At 40.4% G+C, this 23,917-nt stretch overlaps 1 protein-coding gene across 2 annotated transcripts in view; it reads left to right on the top strand.

Moving 5' to 3' along the window:
- Window positions 1–23,227, top strand: part of LOC110976111 (tyrosine-protein kinase TXK-like) — a 34,141-nt gene extending 10,914 nt beyond the window's left edge. For both annotated transcript variants that reach the window (XM_087131227.1, XM_022229120.2), the window contains exons 5-17: window positions 345–505; window positions 2,485–2,718; window positions 7,444–7,580; window positions 8,051–8,122; window positions 8,922–9,056; window positions 10,072–10,202; window positions 11,052–11,292; window positions 11,795–11,877; window positions 12,288–12,418; window positions 13,164–13,228; window positions 14,894–15,009; window positions 16,116–16,276; window positions 17,598–23,227. In XM_087131227.1, coding sequence (XP_086987353.1) covers window positions 345–505; window positions 2,485–2,718; window positions 7,444–7,580; window positions 8,051–8,122; window positions 8,922–9,056; window positions 10,072–10,202; window positions 11,052–11,292; window positions 11,795–11,877; window positions 12,288–12,418; window positions 13,164–13,228; window positions 14,894–15,009; window positions 16,116–16,276; window positions 17,598–17,684 — 1,754 coding nt within the window. In that variant the 3' untranslated portion in view covers window positions 17,685–23,227. The remainder of the gene's footprint in view (window positions 1–344; window positions 506–2,484; window positions 2,719–7,443; window positions 7,581–8,050; window positions 8,123–8,921; window positions 9,057–10,071; window positions 10,203–11,051; window positions 11,293–11,794; window positions 11,878–12,287; window positions 12,419–13,163; window positions 13,229–14,893; window positions 15,010–16,115; window positions 16,277–17,597) is intronic.
- Window positions 23,228–23,917: the final 690 nt, after the last annotated feature.

The raw sequence follows: 23,917 nt of genomic DNA, 5'->3' as shown, positions 1-23,917 counted from the left end.
CTAAAGAGTTTGTGAAATTGTCCAAGATACCTTAGCTCTAGTGAGTGCCAGCTGATTTGTCTGTGTTGGATCATGCAAAGACCCTGATGTCCTCAATATTGTCAACACTAGTCCGATTATCGTCACTTTTGTCAAATGTCATAAGACTATCAACAAGCATGTTAACGGACTTGAGACATGCATTCTCAATTCGTTTTTCTTGCAGCTTCAACATGTCAGATTGACTGTTCATTACCCTTATGTCAGCTAGCATCATATTTGTCTCTGTCTTGATCGATTCATCTTCGCAGTTTGATTGCAAGAATGTACCATTGAAAGTCATGTTTTTGGTCTCCCCCACGCAGCTTGCAAAAATAATGTAACCTTGCAGAACCGATTTCACTCGGGCGTCCACAACACAAAGTGGTGGACGTGCTGTGAGCAGAAACACATGGGAGCTCCAGGCTGTAAGGATTCCTTCAAACACAGAGTCCAACCAGTTGCACAACCCCCAACACCAAGAATAGTAAGCTCTACAAATGCTGCAGTCCGGGCCCAATTTCACAGGACTGCTAAGCACACGATTTTACATGAACAGAGTCTTGGCATATTTCTGGGAAACCATAAGCAGTCAGCACAGCAAAAGCTACTCTTACCTTGGAGGAAAAATTTGCTTAACGCAACAGCGAAATTATGGAAATCTCTGTGCGTGCACAACTGTAAGCACAGCCATGCCAAGTACCACCATGAAATAATGCTTACAGTTAAAATATTTTGCTATGGTAAGCACGAGTTTTCTGCTGACTGTTCAGCAGCGCCATGAAATTGGGCCCTGTTCACTTCGTTAATTAGCAATCTAAAACCTCAGCTCTCTTTCATCAGTACTATTATTCATGTATCTCAAAGGCCAGTCCATATTCAGCTCAAAACAGTGTTGTCAGTACTTTTGGGATACCAAGTATAGATTACGAAGATGAAATTACAGGTTACATAGAAGACCTCAGATGATTACTGTGTTGTAAAAATGCAGTTTCTAGGACCAAAGTAGTCAGTGTGAAAATGTGAATTTTCAGTTTGTACCCAACAAAACCAGAAATGAAATATTCATTTTTTATACAGTAAATACGGGAGATTCACAATAGTGCGCCTCCAAGAGTGTGCAATGTGTTGGCCAATCATAACGCCCGATATCTCTCAACCCTTTCCAAATGTGCATTTGGTTGACAGATTTCGCGCACCGTGATTGGCCAATGCACCACAAACTCTTGGTGGTGCACTATTGTGAAACGGCCGTGTTAATAAAAGAAAAAAAATTAGGGAAAACTAATTTTTGTTGTTGGGCATACATGTTTGCATTACAGGTGCCTTTAAGGAGTTTGCAACGCATTGACCAATCACGGTGCACGAAATGTGCGACCCTTTCCAAACGCACATTGGGTCAACAGATTTCGTGCATTGTGATTCGCCAACACGTTTCAAACTGTTGGAGGCACACTGTTGTGAATCGACCATATTAACCTTGTTTTCAACCTTTGTTTCACTATTTAAATGGTGTTGTACTGCGTTTTTGGTTTATGCTGTCATTTTCACATTCATGAGCAAAACTGCAATGTCATTTCAGGGAGCAAAGCCATACACAAAAAAGTCCTGCAGTTTTGTAGATTTTGCTGGGCTAAATTTTCTCAGCTATGCTGATTCATTGTTGATTGTGGGCATAGCAATAAACAAGCATCAATCCCTTTCTTTGAAATGTAGATATTCTGGGTTCACAATTTTGACAGAAAGAGCCAAGCACTGAACTATGACTTCCTTCAATGACTTCACAGCAACAGCTGCCTCAGTTGTCCTGGAAAGCATGGATAATTTAAGTTATTTAAAAAGTGCACTTTTCAATGCGTTTAACCACAGAGGAATGCAAAAAAGTTTTCATACTTTGGCAAAGAGTATAGAGTTCTTGGAAAAATTGTGTCTCAGAAAAATTGATTGCAGTTGCACTTTAAGCTTTATTGTAACACCCTTGAAATATGCTTGTAGTTTGCAATTTTGTAACCATACGATTTAATTTTTCCATTAATGTTTCAATGATTTTCACCTCCAAATATTTAATTTCAAAAACAAATATTTAAATATGCAGTATTCGATCAAATGTCCAAATATTAAAATAATTGCCACAACCCTGCAAAACACTATAAAAGAAATACTGTTCAAGATATATTGTTATTTTTTAGGGCAAACAAAAGTCATAGGTAAGTGAAAAGATTTGTCAAGTTTCAACTGTTGAAATTGACAATTTTTTGGACATTGTAATTAGCATGTGATAACTTGAAGCTGAAGTTGTGTTGGCGCACGTGTATATTTGAATTTTTAGGATGTATATAAATGCTCATAGAAGTTGACCTTGATTGTCTCAATAGGTTCAGCCTTCACTGAACATTCTTGCTGTAGATTAAAAAGATGCTGGGTCTGAGTTCTCAAATAGTATTTGATTTGTCCACCATGTTGCAGGCTCCCAATAACAGCAGCAGTCTTCCCACTCACACCCTCCGGCAACAGGGCCCTGCCAACGGCCAGCTGGGGGCCAAGCAGAGAGGCTACCACAGCACCAACGCTGTGACCCACAACCACCTTCCCAACCCTGCCACTTCCATGTCTTTGCAAACCTCCCCAGCTTTGACGCAGCCCCATCAGCTGAACAGATCTCACCTCCCGCTTCCCAGACCACCTCCTGTGGTTCCAAAGGTAAGGCCAGATATGGAAGACCAACTACATGTACAACGGTTTTAACAGTTTTTAAATTAACTATTATTGTGTTTAGTGAACAGTGTCTTCCAGTTTTATGAAAAATTTCCACAATCTGACCTCTGGCGACGCTGTTGAGAAAAGAAATTTGTACGATATAATTCCAGAAACTGATATCTGTGGTACGACTGGTTCCGCTACAAACGTACATGTGCATAAACATGGAACAACATGTGCATGTACCGGGGATCGATCTGTGGGCTGGGCCTACTGTGCTGCATTATTTCTTTTCCATTCAGAGTTTGTGCTCCTTTCTTTTATGATGTATAATAATGCTGAAATTGTGCGTCATTGGTGGATGTACCAGAAATTCTGCGAAAGAACGGGGATTGAAATTCTTCGAGTTGCTGAAGAATGAAAGCATTCTTGAAGTTTGTGCTGTCGTTCGCAGCTATGCGTGCTATGCATGCCTAGAGCACATGCACTGTAGTATTTCCTCTGCTTGGTAATGCATCACAGAAATCAATATACATTAGATGCTAATGAGTCGTGACGACATGTCCATTTTTGGAATACCGGACTGGACTTGCAGGAGAAATGGGTACTAATTGGTATCAACCCAAAAGGAATATTGCAAGGGAGATATTGATATGTGCCACTGTAATTAGACTTAGCTCTTCTGAATAAGATTCAATATGAGCAAAATTAGCATCGTTGGAGTTGGTATTAAGAAATGCTACCACTGGTTCCAGTCACCTAATCAACCCTATTTTTCTTCTGAGTCCAGAAGAAATATGAAGAAGAATATGAGTCCACAAGTTTTTTATTTTGCAATTTTTAAAATAGATGATGACTGAAACCCAATGCCAAAATTGTCCACAAGCAACGTACATGTATATACACACACATTCTGTAGTTCTCCTTGGTTTCTCGACAGAGTAAACTCAGGAATGTTGATGTCATTTTTTTTCATTGTAGAATCATTATGCTACACCATTTTTACCCCCCACCGCTGGTGCTTGCTGGTCTCAGACAACTTTAACACTGTTTGTCATGTGCACCACCACACTCGTCCAAGGTCTGCTCATCCAACATACCTTGCATTTGTGCAAGATCTCTGGCCATGTGCTGCTAGAGTGTTTCCTAGTCTTTGAACACTAAGCTCTTTCGATTTTGATCAGGGTCAGATCAGTGGTGCATGGTAGATTTGAAGCCCCTGAACAAATCTTTCTTTCAAATGTAACAGTGGAACAGTGGAATTGTTTCCATGCTTGGGCATGTTGAGAACAGACAGTATGGTCACTGCAGTCATGACGTGTAAGAAAAGTATGAACTAGATTTGACAATATGGAAGTGTTGCGCTCAATGGACATTAAAATGGCAGACATGCAGAAAGATATTGAATAGTAAACAAAATATTGGTGCCAGTCTAATGACCTAACTGTTTTGGGTGGTCATGGCTGGTGTCAAATTAATTAACCCTAACCCTACATAATACTACAAATTACTACTTGTGGTAAAATGTAGTAATCAGTGCTGCCGCTTGTAAGAGGGCATTGTTCTCTGAAGCCGTAAAATACAATAGAAAAGACAATGTACCATACAGTGCTGTGGCACTATGAATGCATGGCTTTATTGTTTTCTGTACGAGTAACAATGGAAGTAACCTAGCCAGAAGTAGTAATCTGTAGCGCTAGGTTTTTCAGGCTCAGGCTACTTCTTAGTATTTTGTGGTACTGAGTAGTGTAAGCCAAACAATATGCTTGGCAGTTAGGGTTAATCGAAACGAAATGACACGAAAACAAACGAGTACATGCAGGTATTATTCTTAGACCACAGTTTGTGGAAGGCTCTTCGCATCATGAAATGGTGGCACAGATATTTAGGCAAAGCTAGTATTTACATGTAAACACAAGTTTGTGTCTCCTACTCCAACATCCAGGAGGAAATGAGAATACCTTAGAGGTCAAAAGATCGGATTTGTACACTTCCTCTTTTCAGTCCATGCTAGGAAAGCTGTGTTATTTTTAAGTTGGTTGGACGGCTGTGTCCTGTTCTGTTGTATGTACATGTACATGTGAAATTTTCAATCACATGTGTATTGAATTATCAAAACTTCATATTGGGAATGATACTGAAAATATTGCGCGGGTTTCAGATTAATAAAATCAATAATTCATAGTTTCATATTTACCTGATTGTAACATTTGGTATAAAAAATCGAGGGCATCTACGGGTGGCAAGTTGTGTCTGACAGGAAATCAAAAATATGTGTACGTGTATTATGATGATGTCATCCTCCAGTGGAATTTCCAGGGGGGAGGGGAGAGCACCCCCAAAGAACTTGGCTCACCCTTGCTGATTTATTTTGTGTGTAAAACCTGGCATGAATGTAAAGACACTCTTATCAGTACAAAGTCAAGGTTTCTACTCAGTGTGACATACATGTACATGTTAAGGGTGTGAATTTACGTTTAATTTGAAACACGTTTAGAAAACTTTCCCATACCATTGAAAGGTTTAAACGAGTAAACATACCACCCTTACCACATTGTCATGGTAAACTTTAAGCATAACAAATTGTATACAATGTAAATAGTTGACACAAATTTCCGTCAATGAATTCATGGTTTTCCTTTGATATGACTGAACAGTAGAGTGTTCTGAAAATCAGATTGTATTTTGCAGGCATCATTTACAGTAAAAATGAACACCAGACTGCATCAATTAAAACGTCAAATCTCTAAAAGAGGTAGTGCCATTTAAACCTTTGGGAAAATCTGTAAACGGATTTAGAACTTTGTTTAAATGTGTAAGCATCCCACCCTTAATACGTGTACGTGTATATGGTTTTGTTGATGTGGTCATTTGAAGTTGAAGGCCACACGCGTGCCAGCCTGCTTTCAGTGAGCACGGCAGTGAGAAATGATCTTTGGCTGACGTTTCTTGGAAAAATGGGCACTGCGTAAGATTTTCACAAAAAGGGTGTTAAAAGGACTGCAAATACATGCACACCATGTGATGACAGTGAACTTTTCAGTCACTCTTTTCCGTCACCCAAGTATAATAATATTGTACATGTGGAATAAGTAATTGGCCCAGTTACATTCACAGTCCAACTCTGATAAGGAGAGCACTGTTTGACACAACATCCTAAAAAAGAGACCTTTTACAAGTACGTGTGGGTCCCAAGTTTTTGCTTATCGGTACATTCTGTCATTGATAATGCAAGGTACCTGCTATAACAAGGTACTTTGTAAAGTCCCAAGGACCCTTTGAAAATGTTCCAGGGTGATACATGTATGATTTGAATTTTGTGTCTCATTGAATTGCCAGCTCTCCCGCCAGTCCTCTTGGTACTCTCACTGTAATTCTCAGAGCTTATTCTGAGACAAGCTCCTTTTGGGGGGGGGCTGAAAAGGAATTTTGTAGAATAGGCATATGCCATGGCAACAAAACTCAGGCTGCATTTAATCAATCAGAGGGATAGACTTACTGATTTGATTTTAGTTTTAAATGTGGAACTATCCGTCATCTTCTGCAGGTTGTGACACATGCACTGTATGCATGGCCATCGTCAAAGTGAATTCACTTTCATGAAATCAAACCAAACCAAAACACAAGTAACAAGAGTACCGGAAATGGACCTATTGAAAGTAACATTCAAGCCGACGCCCACATATACTGAGATATATATATATATAGAGAGAGATCAACTGCATGTGTAGTTGATCTGGTTGTGAAGCATGAGAAACATTTCTGGTCAAAAAAGGATTTAATTGTCATTGACCAAAGACATTTCTCTTTGTACAAATGTTTTCTTGTTGTAAATACAGAAAGAAACTTCCAATGTCACTGGCAAGTGTCACCGTTCATCAGCTTTAGTGGTGACTCCCAGGTTCTTTCAGCCAAACTAGCTGACGAAATAATGGAGTCAAGAATCTTAAATTCCTTTTTTTTTATATTAATACTATATTTACAACTTGCGATGTTACTCTGTATTTACAGGTATTTACAATGAAATTAGATATCACTATAGTCAACAATGTTATTACCTCTTACCCAGATAATTCTGAGTAAAATTTAATACAAGTTCCTAAAGCTTAGGCTTGGAGAGTGGCAGAGTTTCTTTTCCTTTAAACAAACACTGACATGAAAGTAATACTTAACTGAATAAAGTAAACCCTTGTCATCTTCAGTGCTTTACAAATCTTGGCCCGATTGAACCGTGACTGATTTCTCACGTTCTGGTTGCGATCACCACCTGCTGTTCCAGGGGATCTCAGGCAAAGTTGGTACTGGTATCTCAGTACTTAACACACACATACAATTCCGCTTTTGAACTTGAATGTTCCTTAGTGACGTTCAGTATCTTTCTGACTTTTTGCTGAAACACTCTTAGCCGAGGTATCTACCTCTTTAATTTGTAAATCAGCACAACTAAACAGATGTACCAAACGCCAGCAAGCAATGACAGCAACATGTTGAACAAAAACCCATGGCCATTAAATTACATAAGTACCTTAGCAACTGACAGAGCGTCTCGCAATCACCGTGAAACACCCGGCAAGGAATATTACGCATAGTGTGATCACAGAGCGGGAAAAGTAAAACGTATTTCATTGGTCTCCGACAGCTGTCGCGGGAACCGAACCATTTTTTGATGGGATGTACAAAATTGCTGTGACAGCAAGTGACTGCATACATTCTTGCTTGTACATGTAGAAAGAAGATTTGATCGTCATTGCCAAGTTTGACTATGAGCCCATGGAGGAGGTGGATATCCCACTGGTCCGAGGAGATGAATACACCATCATTGATAACAGCAGGGAATACTGGTGGAAGGCCAGAAACAAATACGGGTAAGATGTTCTTAGTCTGTCACGTGTTTCCTGAGCCGGTCTGTTCATTCCATTGTTCTTTCTTCTTTTCATCTCAGCATTTGTTTGGTTGACAAATGGAAACTGTCCTTTGGAATGGAGGACAAAAGTAACACTTTCAAGGTCGTTAAAGTTAGAGACACATGTAAATCCAAGCCTCTTCCAGGGAGGCTAGCACTCCAATTTGTTGGTTGGACAGAGCCGCACACCGGATGATTGCGTACAGTCCCAACCCTCGGCAAAGATCAAGTACAAAAATTGTCGCGTGTTTCCTGCTGCACAGGGGAAGATTCACAATTTCTGGCCAGTTTGCCAGGAGTGAAGTATTTGCCGGAAGAAATTCTTGCTTATTACTTGCAGTGGGATTTGTAGTCTAGTATTTTTATGTAGCTCTGTTTTGTTGCTGTTTTTGTTTAAGTTTGTATTTATGCCGATGTTTGTTTCATTGATAGAAATGTGGGGTATATTCCCAGCAACTATGTCGAGGAGAAGAGCAAATTCGCATCAGGCTTAGAAAAATTTGAGTGAGTATCACTGACACTTTTTGTTACTTACAAATGTATAGTGGTTTATATGTCAGATCACATCTTATTCTGTGTTGAATATCATTAATTATGTAGCATGGGAGGGCATTGTCACATGTTCTGGCATTGTATATTCCTAGGGGCAGTTGATGGTATAAATGGTCAAGCTTAATCTAAGTCTGTTGCAGTGGTTGTGTTTACAAGCCTCACACTTCAGTGGTTTGTTTCCATGTGGTAGGCCTTTCCTGTATTTAGTGGATAAATTTGGTTTTGTTCAGAAAGTCAAAACCACGTTATTGTTCCCATGACATTTTTGTCCCCATAATATATACATTTCAGTACATGTAGTCCCCACAGCCCAACAACAAGTATGTGCACGTGCATGTGTGTTTTCATACATGTACGTGTATAATGTCTGGCAAGCCCTTGTCTTGTACATTGTTGCTGTAGCAACAATCACTCAGGGCCTCTGAGTGCTGCAGGAGAGAAAGTTTCAGTGAAGAATACACGTCTTGCAAATATTGTACAGATGATTCCTGAAAGTCTTTCTTCACACTCGTACTCTGCAGCCAAAAGTAATGCCTTTTGCAAGTAGTTAAATATTGACAGATTGGTGCAGTTGACATCGTACTGTGTATCTTAGTAGAAACAAAGTTTGCTGAGCAAAAACATCGGTGCTTTCTAGAGATGTACAAAAGTTCTGTGCAGACCTGGCAGACTGGACCAAAATGTAAAATACTCAACAGAAAAGAAACCCAAAATGAGGTGTTTTTTTTTCCACTGAACTATTTGTTCTCAGGTGGTACAGCGGTAAGTGGAATCGACAACGCACTGAGCAGGAGCTGAAGGCTGAAGGCAAGGAAGGCTGCTTCATGGTTCGAAACTCCAGCACCAAGGGACTGTATACGCTCTCTGTCCTCACCAAAGCCATGATGTAAGTCTTGTCAGACACTGCAAGGTTGTCAGGATGGGGGTTAGTGGTAATGAAGGTGTAAAGGTAATACAGGTGCACTTTTGTGTATTTCGTCGGTGGGTCATTCCATGAGGTTGGGGCACAATTTGTGAGAGTGTCAATCGTTACATGGGTTCCATAAAAATGAACAGCTATTTCCCTGCATGTGGATTCCAAATTGACATTGTTATACGTCTTGCAAGGCTGAACACAGAGGTGTGTGTTATTTTTACGGAGTAAATGATGTACTGTACAAGTCATGACAGGTGGTAAAAGTTGCCAACGAACATATAACAAGGACACCGTCACAAATCGTGCCCCAACCCCATGGAATGACCCTGGTACATGTGCACAGTCGCTTCATATCAAAGGCAAGGATTCCGTCTTTGAGGCAAAAGGCTGATTTCGGGTTGTTTTGTTCAAAATACTGAGCTAGTTTCGGGCCTTAAATAGACCCATTTAAGGTTGGTTCTCTTGTTTTACTTTCGGGCTCTAAAAGAGAGCCTGACTGGAATCTGTGAAAATCCCAATCCCAGCTGTCAGGAGATGTTTCAAGGCGACAATCTTGATCTCTGTTCTAAGCTCAAGGGTGAGTGCTTGATGCCCTGTGTACATTGAAGTAAGTTATCCAAGATGAGCATTTTAGGGCAATAACTAGAAAAACACAGTCGACCTGCTGTTCTCAAGTCATTTTAAAAAGTTGATTGTGGCATCTGTAAGATTAAGGGCAATTCCACACAAAAGTGGAAATTGGTCACACTGTTACCATTTTCACTGTAATTTGTAATGGATGAACAAAGGCAAGCTTTTTAAAAAATAAAATTGGAATTAAAAGCTATTGGTAGTATTTATTATTTCCCTTTTGTAAACTCCTTTGAACTACAGATATTGTAGGTGACATTGCGATCAAGTTTCAAAACCCTTAATTCTAACTTCCTGCAACTCGGTCGCCACAAACACTCCTGTGCAATTGGTGCCTCTTCCCTTGTCCATTCAGGCACGGACGTGATGACTCTGTCAGCCACTATCACATCAAACAGACCGCAGAAAACCAGTACTACGTCTCTGAGAAGCACTGCTTTAACTCAATACCCGAGCTCATTGAGTACCACCAGCACAACAGTGGGGGTGAGTAAGGTTCTATTGCACCTCTTTCCCTCACGGTGATTGATTCCTGCAAATTGAGGAGTAGATGCGTCAACCCACTTTCAAAATCTAGCTTTACGTTTATCCTGAAACTGTAGGGCTGGACTGTTCCTAGTGAGCTCCCAGCAACAAAGGGCTCAAAATATTTTTTGTTCCAGCAACTGTTGAGAAAATAGTTCGAACTTTTCTGATCATGAAAATATGGCACGTACAACCCATGCACTCTTGGGAACCCATCCCATGTCTTGCTGAAAGCTTGATCTGTAGCACAACTGTCTTGTGCTAAACATGTTCATGTCAGTCAACTGCTGACAAACACAGAGAGTGAAAACTACAACCTGAGAAGATTCCTAAGGCAACACGTGGCACACACGTTCCACGAATGTTACAGCGCACTCCATGTGTGCTCACGTCATGTTCAGTAGTCCTGCCAGCAATGGTTTTTGGATTCACCAGGGTTTTCACCATACTACTTTGCTTGTAACACTCAAATACTACATGTACTGTATATAGCGAGCATTTTTGAAACAAGTGGATTCAGCCTAGACTTCATATTTGCTGGTTCCAGTCACAGCTTGACCATGTGGTTTCAAACGCTGCTTCAAAATGGCTGGAACCTGTGAAACCAAAGTCTGAGCCAAATCCACTTGTTTTGAAAATGCTCTTAAGTAACTGTATGGATTAGGTGCCGTTGAAAAGAAACACTGGAAGATGGTGTGTTCTCAGTATTGCAGATGTTTTCTAAACACCCATTGCCACCTGTTGTTAGTAAACGTGAAATATAAACAGTCCAGCCTCTGTCTAAATGATATATTGTACTCTTTTTAAAAGGTTTGGTAACCAGACTTAGAAACCCGCCGGGCCACATTCCCCCAACTACGGCCGGTCTGGGATCGGGCACCCAGGAGGTCAGCTGGAAGGATCTGACCATTCTCCGTGAGATTGGCAGCGGGCAGTTTGGTGTGGTTAAATTGGGCAAGACCAAAAAGCAAAACCGCTTTGTGGCCGTCAAGATCATGCGAGAGAACGCCATGTCCGAAGAAGACTTCATCGACGAGGCCAAAGTCATGACGTAAGACAACTGTTCAGTTTGCATGTGGCACCGCTACAGTGTCGTCGTCAGTTGTAATGCTAATGATTTTCATTCAAATAGTTAAACCCACTGTGGTGTGTTTTGTTAAACCCAGAACAGTTCCAAATCTAACAAGGTGTAATTTCTACTTAACCAGTGGGTCAGGGTTAAATCCAAAAGTCTTTCCTCACTGCTGTAAGTAACCTGAAGTCCAATTATCTGCAATGTGGAAATTTCCATCGACTGTGTAGACAACTGAAGTGTATGAGAAGGAGGTGTAAAACGATGTGCACATGTTCATAAAATTGAAATAATAATGATAAACAATCAAGAAGCAGGTGTTTTCCTCTAATCATGTAAAATTGTTATCTCATTTTGTGCACCATGGAGTCACATTTGCATTATAGTTTGTCTTTTCTAATGCGATGCTGTTGTACAAATGAACAATCTTTACATGTGCCGGTAAATTTTGTCATTCTATTTCTTCCGCTTTGCCCAATAGGCAACTCCAGCATGAGAATCTAGTGCAGCTGTATGGTGTGTGCAAGAATCCCCTCTGTATCATAACGGAGTACATGTCAAAAGGTGAGTCATCATTGGCAGATCTCCTCTCAAGGACCTGCTCGAACTCGGCACTAAATCAGATTAATTTCAGTGCAAATTTGTGGTTTCACTGCATATTTTGTACATCGCAAATTCATGACAGTTGGGGACATTGCAACCTTAGCAAATGTTGTGCGGAATGCTTTATGTCATCAAATTTTCATTTTGTGGTTGCATTCTCACTAAAGCATGAATGATGCTTTAACTCAATTCAGGGACAAGGAAGCTGCAAGAGGGCATCGCCCCCTCTTCCGTCCCCCCCCCATTTGAAATTGAAAATAAATCAATTTTGTGTGACTTTAAATTGGCATCAGAAGTACATTTAAAAAGTAGCATTGGGGGGGTAAATTTAAGTCATCCTACATCATTTTGAACGGTGTCTTTTTTTGCAGGCTGTCTGCTGTTCCATATACGGAGACATCAGGAGTTACTCCATGAACCCCATATCCTCTTGGACATGGCCATACAAATATGTTCAGCCCTTGCCTATCTAGAAAGGAAGAAATTCATTCACCGAGACCTGGTAAGAAAAACTACCTCAGAAATCACCATTTGTCCTCTTTGAGACTTTACAAATGTGCAGCCAAAAAGCCAGATCTAAAGTCTGGTTGTTTCAACTGTTGCTTTAACCACTTTGCGCAGGGGGCATTGATGATGTTGGAATGGGATAATTTTCTTTTTTTTCTGTTTTCAAAAATTCTTTAACAATTCACATCTTCATTTACTGGACCTTTACACCCACACAAAGGACTGCCTGGTTTCTACTCTAATCTGACAGACAACATCTATTGATGTGGAGTATTTCAGCCAGGCCTGGTGCCTTGTAAAAAGAGCCCAGATTGTGCGGTTTTATATAATTTTCTTTCGTTCACGAGCCTGGGACAGTGCTCTGCTGACCTCTTTTCAATAGGGGCCAGATTAGCGGGCCAGATTAGCGTGCAGCGGTACTGTGTGGCTCATCGCTGCACTGATGGAGTGCTTTTGTCCCTGGTGGTAATCCGCTCCCACTGAATGCCCCGAGCCTTTGTATACTGTTTCAAAACAAGGCTGGATTATCTCCACGATTGAGAGTGAAAAAATGTTGGTAATGCCCAGCAGCCTGGTCTTTTGTTATGAGGGCCGTCTTTTGTTACAAGGCCCAGTTCCCTCTGTCCGATTTCGGAGACCCTGGCCATGCGTATAAAGAATACAGTTTTCAGCATTTGTCCAGAATACTGACTTCCGTGTAGATGTAATAAACCCAGCAATTGCCATTGTTTTCATTGCAGGCAGCACGAAATTGCTTGGTAGGAGAAAGAAACACAGTGAAAGTTGCAGACTTCGGACTTACAAGGTAGATAATGAGCTTTCTTACTGCTAGGACTGCACCGAATATGAACATTTAACCCCCAAAATAGTCTGACATTAAAGTGGATGCATGGTAAGGGAAGAACATTCGAGAGGCGTCTTACCCACAAAAAATATCTGGCCAGGACAGAATCATTTTCCACGCACAATCCAATGTTGTTTATCATAAGTAGTAACAGGATGGTTTTTATGTTGGTAGAGAAAGTCCCTCTTTGTATAGAGCTATAGTCGACTCTGGTTAATACGAGGGCCTTGGGACGTACTAAATTAGTTTGTATTATCCGCACCTCGTCTTATGTAAAAGCTACCCTTCTGCTCAACGTATGTACATGTATCATTAATCGACCTTAGGTAAAGCGTACATGTGTACAAGTATACATAACATTTTGTTTAAAGGCATGTACATTTTGTTATTCGAATTTGATTTTAACAAGTTTGTTTATAAGAGTGAGATGCAGTTTAATGAATAAAGACTTGTAATAAAGAATGATTATAAAATGTGAGAACAGAGGGCACATAATTTCCACCAGTCATGTCGATTCAGAGCGATGCTGTATCACACGTCCCTGACCCCGCATCTAACGTAATTACATTAACATTTCAGTTGGTATTAACCAACACCAGAGCTGCGCTTGTTGGGCATAAAACTGGGAGGAAACCAGCTGTTGGGGATGTGGACAGCAGAGGGTGATTATATCGGATTTTACTTTGGAAAGGCGTGTGGGTTTGGTGAAAAATTATTAGCAAGGGATGCACTTTTTTCTTCAAAACTTGTGGATGTTATTTTCTTCAACATTTTTGGACTGAAAACCATGGTTTAGTCATGATTTTCTCAACTCGAGAATTTATAGAAATGTCAAAATTGGAAGGGGTGATATTTTCATGTTAAGGTGGGGAGCAGATGACGATTTTTTGAAGGGGGGTGGGCAGTTTTTTGGGTCGGGTGTTTGGTTGTGGAACACAAGTTTTGTTAGTTTCCTGGGGACTTTGGTCTTGGGAAATTTTGGGGGGCGGGGAATCAAAAGAACGATTTCTTTTGCTCACCACTGTCCAAAATATCCTAGCACTTTTGGCGGCACTCGCTTGTATTCAGGCGCTACAGGAAAAGCCATAAAGAATTTCTGTGTTGGGTACAGGAACCCCAAATGCCCATTGCTCGTCTGTCTTGCAGCACCGGACACAAATGGCTTGATCCGGTGAGGGAAAACCGCAGCGCTATTCTACTGTATAAGCATAAATTACGGAAGCACCTTTCAAAATTGAATTAACTGGCTGATTGACAAGTTGCCTTCAAAAAAAGCTTGTGCTAAATAGGCAGATAACAATAGATTTGCACTCAGCCGTTGCGCAAAAAATGCTCGTCTTAACTGAACTCTTGTAACATCTGAGCTTGTATTACACATTTTTCCCTCATAAGAATGTGCACAATTCTTCTTACCCAAGGTCGTATTACCAAGAGAGTCAACTGTATTTTAAATGTGAAAGTAGGGAGCAGGAAATGGCGGAATGAAAATGCAAGATTTGACATGGACAGTTACTGAAATGTTTTTGTAAGGAGTGTTTTTCTTTCTGTTTGAAAAAGTTTCCAGGGAGATGCTTAGAACAATGGAAAAAAAAGATTAACCCTTTTGCCACATCCTCCCTGTTGAAGGTACGTCTTGGACGATGAGTACACCAGCACTGGTACCAAGTTCCCTATCAAGTGGGCACCACCAGAAGTCCTACACTTCACTAAGTTCAGTAGCAAGTCAGACGTGTGGGCCTATGGTAAGTCACGGAGACTGATTGTTATTCCTGCTGCATGTGGGCATATTTAGATTTGCCAAAGTCAATGAGAGTTTGGATTAAGCAGCGGAGGTAAAGTTGTGTAAGTCAGTGGACGGTAACCCAAATCTGGAAATAGCAACGTTTTCACGTAAGCAAAACACACTTATACTTGCCCGAAAGAAGAAATTACTTGTCCCAGGCAAATACAAGCTGTTTTTGTATTTATTCTAAGGGATTATTGTCATTTTTTTGTTTTTATTCTTATTTTTATTTTTCCCCACAAACCAGCGTTTTCCGCATTCTACCCCGAATTCCGTGATTTCTACAGATTTTCCACTAAGCAGAGAACTCTGGACCTTATGCTACAGGTTTTAAAGCAATACTGTTTTTCGTGTGTTGTTGCTTATCAATAACAACAAATAGCAAGTAGATCGACCTTAGCTGTTAAGTTTTCATGACTGTGTTTCAAGACATCCCTTTTTGAATCGTGGTGTATCTAGTTTTCAAGTTTCAAGGTTGGGGGAGGGGTAAACATGGAGAGGTTAAAAAAAAGAACATTTTAAATGGCAGTTTCCTATTTTCTGGATATGCCATTGCTGTAGAGGACTATTTGGTGAGCAACTTTATGCAGCTTATGCATATTGTATGTGCTTCATTGGAAACATACATAAACCTGGACTTAACGTTCCCACGGTCTGATAGACATGAACAACCCTAGAAAACATTTGTCCTGGAAAGTCGTGGAAAATTGGGGAAAAATAAAGTGTCCTGGCATCCTTTTGTCAGACACAAGCCATGGAGCCCTCGTAATGAAAGTGTACATGTAGACAAAGTATGACGTCGCAGTGTTTTAGATCTATAGATAAGTGTTGGCAACGCAAAAGGCATTTTCTTTTCTGTACATTTAGTGATTTTTGTTTCTTTTCACTTTAGTATACATGATTTGAGACGGGAAGGAATTTTGACTGAATGCTGCGAGCTCCTGTGAGGTGTGGCCTCTTTTTTGACACTCAACAGTTTTGTTGCGTTGGACCGAGTTTTATAGACTTTGCTATGGTGTAAGATGGGTACTTTTTAATTCCTGTTGTTTTTTTTATTTGTTCCAGGAATCTTGCTGTGGGAAATCTTTTCCGGAGGCAAAACTCCCTACCCTCAGATGAACAACGTTGAGGTAGTAGATCAAGTCACCAGACAGCAGTATCGCATGGAGCAGCCAGCAATGTGCCCATCGTCAATGTACAGCGTCATGTACTACTGTTGGCATGAGGTAAGTAACAGCAACTCATTATGATAGATCTCTCTCACTGGATGCCATATTCACTGGAAAATTACAACCGCGTATTCAACACCATCAGGTGTGCATTTGCGCAGGGTGCAAATGTTCTATACACGCATGCATAATGATCGAATATCTTTGGAATATGACACAGCCGATGCACATCACGAAAATTTGAAGTCCAAGCTGCAGATCTGCACTTGGCAGTCTGGAGGAAGTGACATCATCTGAGAGAGCAGAATCACCCCCTCATTGGCTGAAAGAGCCATGTTGGTCAGGAGTTCTCACTTTGTTGGTCGCAATGCATCCGTAATGTGTGCATTTCATAGTTATTTGTGACCCAGTGAAGTGCAGTTCTTACCAAAGGAGCCTGTGAAAATTGTGCCTTCTCTTTGTCTAGCTCGAGGCTCACAGGGAGTAATTCTAATGGGAGGGGGACCAGACTGCTTTTGTAGTTTCTAAACTCTCCGCTTTGTGTCTGCTTTTAACCCTATGTTAGGCTCCAGAATCATTTGAAATGGTCGCTATTGAAAACAAAATTCAAATACTCAACGAAGCTTTTTTTTTAAGTTTCTTTGAAACTGCCATGGACAGCTTCATGTAAAGAAAGTGAAGTTCATGATATTGAAGCATGAAGTCACCTCTGTGGTCTAGTCCACATGAGGTAGCTTTGGGTACTCAATTCCAACGGGCTGTAACTACACTGCCTCATCACAGTGACAAAGCCCAACAAAATGTGTTGCAGAGTCACTTCTGAGTTGAAAGCTGTTCAAAGAATCTTGCTCAGTTTAGATCAAAAGGGACCCTGAAATTATGGCGTCAGGGTGCCAAACTGAAAGATTCAAATGACAGGCACAATTTGCAAGCTGAAACAAAATCGCCCCCTCCTCCAAAAACTGCCTTTTGTCTTTTTTGGATACATTCCTAAGAGACCTCTGTACTGGTGCCCCGCTTTATTTGCATGTATGCTTTCCTATGGAGCTTCGAATCATTCATCCCCACCTAGAGCCGATGTACATCGGTACTCACAGGTAACACATACTGTGGGTGGTTGGTCTTGTCACCAGGTACCTGTGGGTGTCACTTTCTTCACAGTTTGGACAGAGAGGCATTAAACACTTGCCTTACGAGTTTCTAGTCAGTTTTCATGCACCTCCATCTTTGTTCACACTACCCAGGTTAGGTTTTAGAAAAGATAACCCAGACTGTCTAAATTTCCTCAACATTACCTGTGTCTCTCTCCAAAAAAAAAGGTCTTTACAGTTTAGAAGCTGACTGGTTTAACTTTGTCGTTCCCAATGCCTGATTGCAGAAACCAGAGAAAAGGCCGTCCTTTGCCGACTTGATGCAGCTGCTGACGCAGTTGCAAGATCAAGAGAGCACTGATTTTGTACAGTGAGTTGAGGTGTTGCTCGAGGGCTACTTTTCCCTGTTCTGCATAGCTCCAGTCATCAAATGTTCTCCTCTTTACAAAGAACAGAAGAAACAATTTCTTCACCACATACTGTTCTGGAGTTAGTCTTCCAAAAAAAGTTTGTTTTTGTAAAGTGCTATGCATGAAAATGAAGGTAACCATGTGTTATTACAAAATATTGATACTTAGGTAAGTCTTTCACATAATGTGAGCAGATTTATTTGTGTGGATGCTTTGATGCGTCAACTTTAAGTCCAGCCCAGGGTTCTCTTGGCAGTTGTGGTTCCTAATGACATTTGTAAGTTGTTTTTTGCAAGTTAAAAAAAAATACTCATGTTTCCTGTTCATTGTTTTTGGAGGAAGCTCTGTTCTCTTCACCGAGAATCAATGCCGGATATGGAACATGTAGTTTGTTACCTCTGGGAATATATAATCAGGGTTATGTTGGCCGTCCTACCAGCCTCCTTGTGGCTGCCGTAGACCTGTAGATAAGCACGCTGCATAGCCATGTCCTAGCACAGCCAATCCTACTGCTTTGCTCGGGAGTGACGTGGGCAACTTTGTGAATTAGCTGGTTATACAAAAGTGTATAACTCTCAGTGATTTGACCAACGTTGTGATTCAAACATCAAATATGGGAGAGTCTGCAGGCAATTTGTCCAACAAATAGAGACTCTAGGATAGGAATGAAAGTTATCTTCAGTGGATTCAACATCAAGCATCAAACCTTACCTTCCTGTTTGAGATTTTGAGATATGTAGAACTTTCCTCTTTGACAATTAGTTTTATCAGGCATTTTTTAAGAATCGCAAATATTGTAGAGGTGTGTCTCCTACTGAAAAGACATCCAAAACAAAACAGCCAAAAGCAGTTAAAATCCCTTGACTTGAATTAAGCAGTATTTTCTTTTGAGGAATCAACAGATGTCGAAGGTCTTATCAGTAAAAACAAAAAGTTGAGTGATCAAATTCATAAAACTTGTAGCAAAACGTCCCACTTTAACCTTGAATCTAATGGCCTCATTCATATGCTTGCCAGACACTTCTTCAACACTTACAGAGAAAATTTGTCCCTAGCTTATCAGTTATCTTATCCTTTAACCCTAACTGCCTAGGCCCTTTTGACTAGGATTCACCCTCAATCCTACAAATCTTCCAACTTGGAAAAAAATTGGATACAGCCTCAGTCCTCCAAAATCCTCTGATGTTTCTTGAATAAGTTCTCAGTGTGGAGGGGTGCCCACTGCCTCGATCCGTCATAATCCTCCGGCAGTTCCTCTCATTATGTTGAGCTAGTGTGAATGTCATCCTGGAGCAGTATTGGAGCTTTCACACGTAATGTGGGCATGACTTTATGCATGACTGAACATTCACAACACAGGGTCTAACCCACTACCTTGAGACAGTGCATCCTTTGCAATCAGCAGTGCAATTTTGCTGTGCAGCCTCAGTCCTCCAAAACCACCCACGGGATTTTGAAGGATTGAGGATGGTCAGGGTTAAGGAGACTAGAGTAACACCCACTAGCAGAATGATAATGCCAGATAACTAGTCCCTCATGACTTGGAGTCAGAGAATTCACAGTGCATGACAGTCACTCCTAACCAAGTAAGTAACATTAACACAGCAGCGTTATAGGCAGGAAACATTGCTGGTAGATATTGTGCACTGTGTTTGTTTTTCCTTCATGAAGCTCTGCATGCTTCTGGCAGGCTGAGCCATCAGTGCTGCATGCTGTATGCTCATATTGCAGGCACAGTTGATATTTTCCAAACAAGGACAGCATTTGAAACTCAAAAAACCTTCAATAAGAGAAAGATTGTTTAAAAAAATGCTTGGTGCAGAAAATGCACAAAAATGAGAGGAAGAGGTGAACTAATGCAGTTTTGTCTGAGAGCAAGGAAGTGCTGGACACTTGCAATCAGATACGGGAAAGGGATGTGTAATGTCTGTGATTTGTGAATATGCACGCTTCTATGAAAACTTCTGTCTATGATACCTTGTTTCTCCTGCAGTTGACCCTCTCTTGGTATGGAATACTTACAGAGTTAGATTGTACACTAGGTACTGTAGCTCTGAAATTCAGGAGCCTAGGAAAAGTTTAAGGGCCTTTGAAGATACCGCAGTGTGCTTCTCTCTTTGACCTGTCAGTGTTTAGCAAAAACTTCAAACTAGCTTGTGCACAGCTCCTCAGTACAGCTTTCATGGCATCAATATGAAATGGTGAGGCTTCAGCTCTCCTTTGCACTGGGGCATCAATGTTGCGGCCTATGACCGAGTAGGGTCTACAGAATACTTAATTCAGATCAGCTTACTTACGGGTCTGGCAAGAGGGATTAGGAGCTGTCCCCGTGCAAGTACCACTCTGAGCGAAAGGTACACGTGTTGGATGCCTCATGAAATGACAGCATGCTTTAAATTTGCCAAACAGCATGTGTGCCTGAAGATTAAGAATTCTTGGGAAGTTCATTTGGGTGTGGGGCCGTCGCAGTGACTGCTTCTCACATTAATCTGAAGCAGTTTTCATTACATGTATTAATTTTGTCTGATTTCATTGCTATCTTGTCTTAAAGATGTGCAGATAGCTGTCTTGTTAACGAGTTGAATGTTTAATTGCATTGCGCAGGATGTAATTTTTATTAAAATGTTTTTGGTTTCTTTGAAAATGTGGTTTCAGTGAGATCACAATGAGTGTTCCCATGGGAGAACAGGTACTTGTCAATTGATCCACAGCAGTCTATGAAACCTGAACTGCCTAAAATTCGCGCAGCTCTTTTGGCTCAAGCACACCTATGACTTATTGGTTGACATCTATATGTACATTTTTTTTTTACTGCATGGCCCAGTTCCATGAATTGGTAAGCACGTAAACTATGCACCGAAATATTACCTGGTACAATTTGTGTGTGACTTAAAGCTGAGATGGGATGCAGTTGCATCCATCACATCATGGAGCTATTAAACACAAGGAGTAAGCATAGATCAAAAAGGTTCAGTGATGGCCACCGCCAGCACTGCCAGGACAAATCAAATTATACGCCGCCTGCAGGCTACAAGGAATGCTGGGAGTTGAATTTGCAAAGGATTGTGGGTACCGCACACGTGTGTCCGTAAACTTCTGCACATTCAACATGCCCGCCATCGAGACAGAAACCACAGTCATCGGAGACTTAAATTTCGATAATTTTAGTGATTGTTTGATATCCCAATGATAATGAAAGCCTGATACATCTTTACATCCAAAAAACATCTCTCTTAACTGTAAATAGAATTACTAACAAAACAATTTCTCCAAAAATACTCAAGGAAACTGAAAGAATGTTGGTAGTCAAGAGGAAAATGAAAAAAAAGACACAAAAACATGGGAAGACTTGTTGTCCTTTCTGTCATTGTCCACAACTGTTTGGGCAGGAAACCTCGCCACGTTGTCAGCTTTCCTTTGCATTCTTGCGGCATGCTTGAGCCTTCTGTTTATAGAAATATCGCAGTTCATATTTGTAGTATATGTTCTCTTCCATCAGAGCCATTGAACGTCATAACTGACTTTATAACCGTCGGATTTTTACCAAATAACCACCGTGGAATCGGAATTTTCATGCGCATCTGTAGGGATCTTTTGCTGACTCTTTAGGACTACTGTAGAGAACTGCGCGTCTTCTTTGTGTATCTTTTACACCATTTACTTACTCCAGTATGCCGCAGCGAAACACAGTGAGTCTGTGGGTTACCAGCTACCCAGCGGTGGCAATCACTTTGTCCAAAGAATGTCTAGGGTCATCAACACTGCAGTCAGTGACAGCACTTTGTCTATGGCGCTGACCAGAGCGGTTAATCAGATTACAGTCTGTGGGGACTTCGATCTAACTCCTTGTGTTTACTAGCTCCATGGTCACATTTACTCCTTGCCATTCATATCACAAACCCTCCCTTTCCAATTCGATCCAAAAGCCATTCAAAAAAGCTTTGATACAGCTCTCCACCTACTGTTACTTTGTGACTGGGTTTATGGATCGACTGTGGTTTTCATGTGACTGGAGTGGTGGAAAGATTAGGGGTATTTTTATTGGACAAGATTCGAATATGTTCTTTGTTTACCCACCAGACTGTGATGTGAACTACATGTACATTGTGTTCATCTGAACTCCAGTCACTGTTCCATTTAATAAATTAATAAATATATGTGCTTCTTAATGGTGCAGAGTAATTTTGCCTTTTGTTGTACAGATGTTTTAAGTCCAGTAGATATATGGCCAGATGCCACAAATGAGTCTTGAAACCATATAATGAGGTAGTTGCATTTTAGTTTGCACTAGAAAGAGCAAAACTGAGCTCTGAGTTTTGATGTATCACTCAGTTTGTCATCCTGATGAGAAATGACATTATGTTGGTGAAAAAATGTCGAGGATTCATATTAATTTACACAGTAGAGGATTCTTTCTGAGGTCGTGACCTTGATTTTTCTTTTGTTTTTTTGTAACTCTGGCCAAAGAAAAATATGAAGTTGAAGTTCTAAAACCTGTGACGGCACAACCTGAAAGCAACTTTGCTTCTCGATTTCACATCCATGCCAACTTGTACCCTTTGATAAAAGTTAGAAAACATGTACTGCACCATACACAGAAATTAACATTCAAACATAAGGGATGAGCATTGTTTTGGATATTGGTTATGGAAAAAGTTCTTCCACTTTGCAAAAAATGTTATTACTCAGAGCTGCTGACATTATTAATCTAAGTCCTTTTTTAATTCAACATGCAATCTTTTTTAATAAATTGGTTTTATCTTTGATTTTCTTAAATATGTTTGTAAATATTGGTATTTTCTCTCACTTTTAGACTTCCTGCTGCTTTAATAATGGCATTGATGCAAAATCAGTATTTTTCTTACATCTGTTTTAATATACAGCTACCAACAGCCATGCGAGTTTTATGTTTATAACAAAATGTGCAAAATTTTGAATACAAACATTTATGAGTCTGGTAGTTAAAACAATAACTTTTTCAAGAGTATAAGGTGTTATTGAAAGACTAGGGATTTCATAAGTAATTGTTAAGCGAATATATGCTAGTTTTGCTGAAAGTAAAATTTCACACTCACAGCTGTCTAAATATTCAGGTTTTTTTTTTTTTGACAAAAAGGATGTGCGTAAGCAGTTCTGTCTTTCTTATTTATGAGCCACCATCTTTGGTGCTGAGAACGGAATGTGGACATTGAAGATTCTAGATCTGATTTCTGATATAATTGTCAAATATTCATCCTTCATTTTTACTAGCAGGTAAATGGCATTATTAGTTTACTTGCATTTAAAATTTAAGATCATTGCATTTAAATTGTCTATTTTTGTACCTGCTGGCCTGAATGCAAAGCGTAGGTCACAGTGTTTACCAAAACCAGTGTATAATAACGGAGTCACAATTTAGATTTCTGTACAGAATTTAATGCCATACTCTTGTACAGGTTTAACCTTTTTCTCCATGTATAAGGTGCATACACTTTGAAACAATAAATAATCATTTGTATCACTGTCAATGTGAGCTGTGTTTTGGCCTGAGAGTTTTCCCCATACATTGCCACATCACCCAATCCATCTTATCTTGTCTCATTCATTGTCCTGGTATCTTGTCTAACAATCCTGTTCCATCTTGTTTCATCTCTTGCTCCCCTTGCATCATTTCGTCCAATCCCATTCCATCTTGTTTCATCTTGCTCCCCTTGCATCATCTTGTCCAATCCTGTTCCATCTTGTTTCATCTCTTGCTCCCCTTGCATCATTTCGTCCAATCCCATTCCATCTTGTTTCATCTTGCTCCCCTCACGTCCTGTTGTCCAATCCCATTCCATCTTGTACCAACTTAATCCACGTGCATCCTCATCTTGTTTGATCTCTTGCTCCCCTTGCATCATCTTGTCCAGTCCTGTTCCATCTTGTTTCATCTTGCTCCCCTCACTTCCTGTTGTCCAATCCCATTCCATCTTGTACCAACTTAATCCACGTGCATCCTCATCTTGTTTGATCTCTTGCTCCCCTTGCATCATCTTGTCCAGTCCCGTTCCATCTTGTTTCATCTTGCTCCCCTTGCATCATCTTGTCTAATCCCGTTCCATCTTGTTTCATCACTTGCTCCCCTTGCATCATCTTGTCCAATCCCGTTCCATCTTGTTTCATCTCTTGCTGACGTCTCTTGCAGACGTCCTTTTAAAGAAAAATATACTGCAATC

The sequence above is a fragment of the Acanthaster planci genome, linkage group LG02 (genome assembly GCF_054643075.1).
Source record: "Acanthaster planci isolate LZ-2023a linkage group LG02, COTS_SCS, whole genome shotgun sequence".
Classification (NCBI taxonomy): Eukaryota; Metazoa; Echinodermata; class Asteroidea; order Valvatida; family Acanthasteridae; genus Acanthaster; species Acanthaster planci.
Note: the sequence above shows the minus strand (reverse complement) of the source record. Positions and strands in the feature narration are given on the sequence as shown.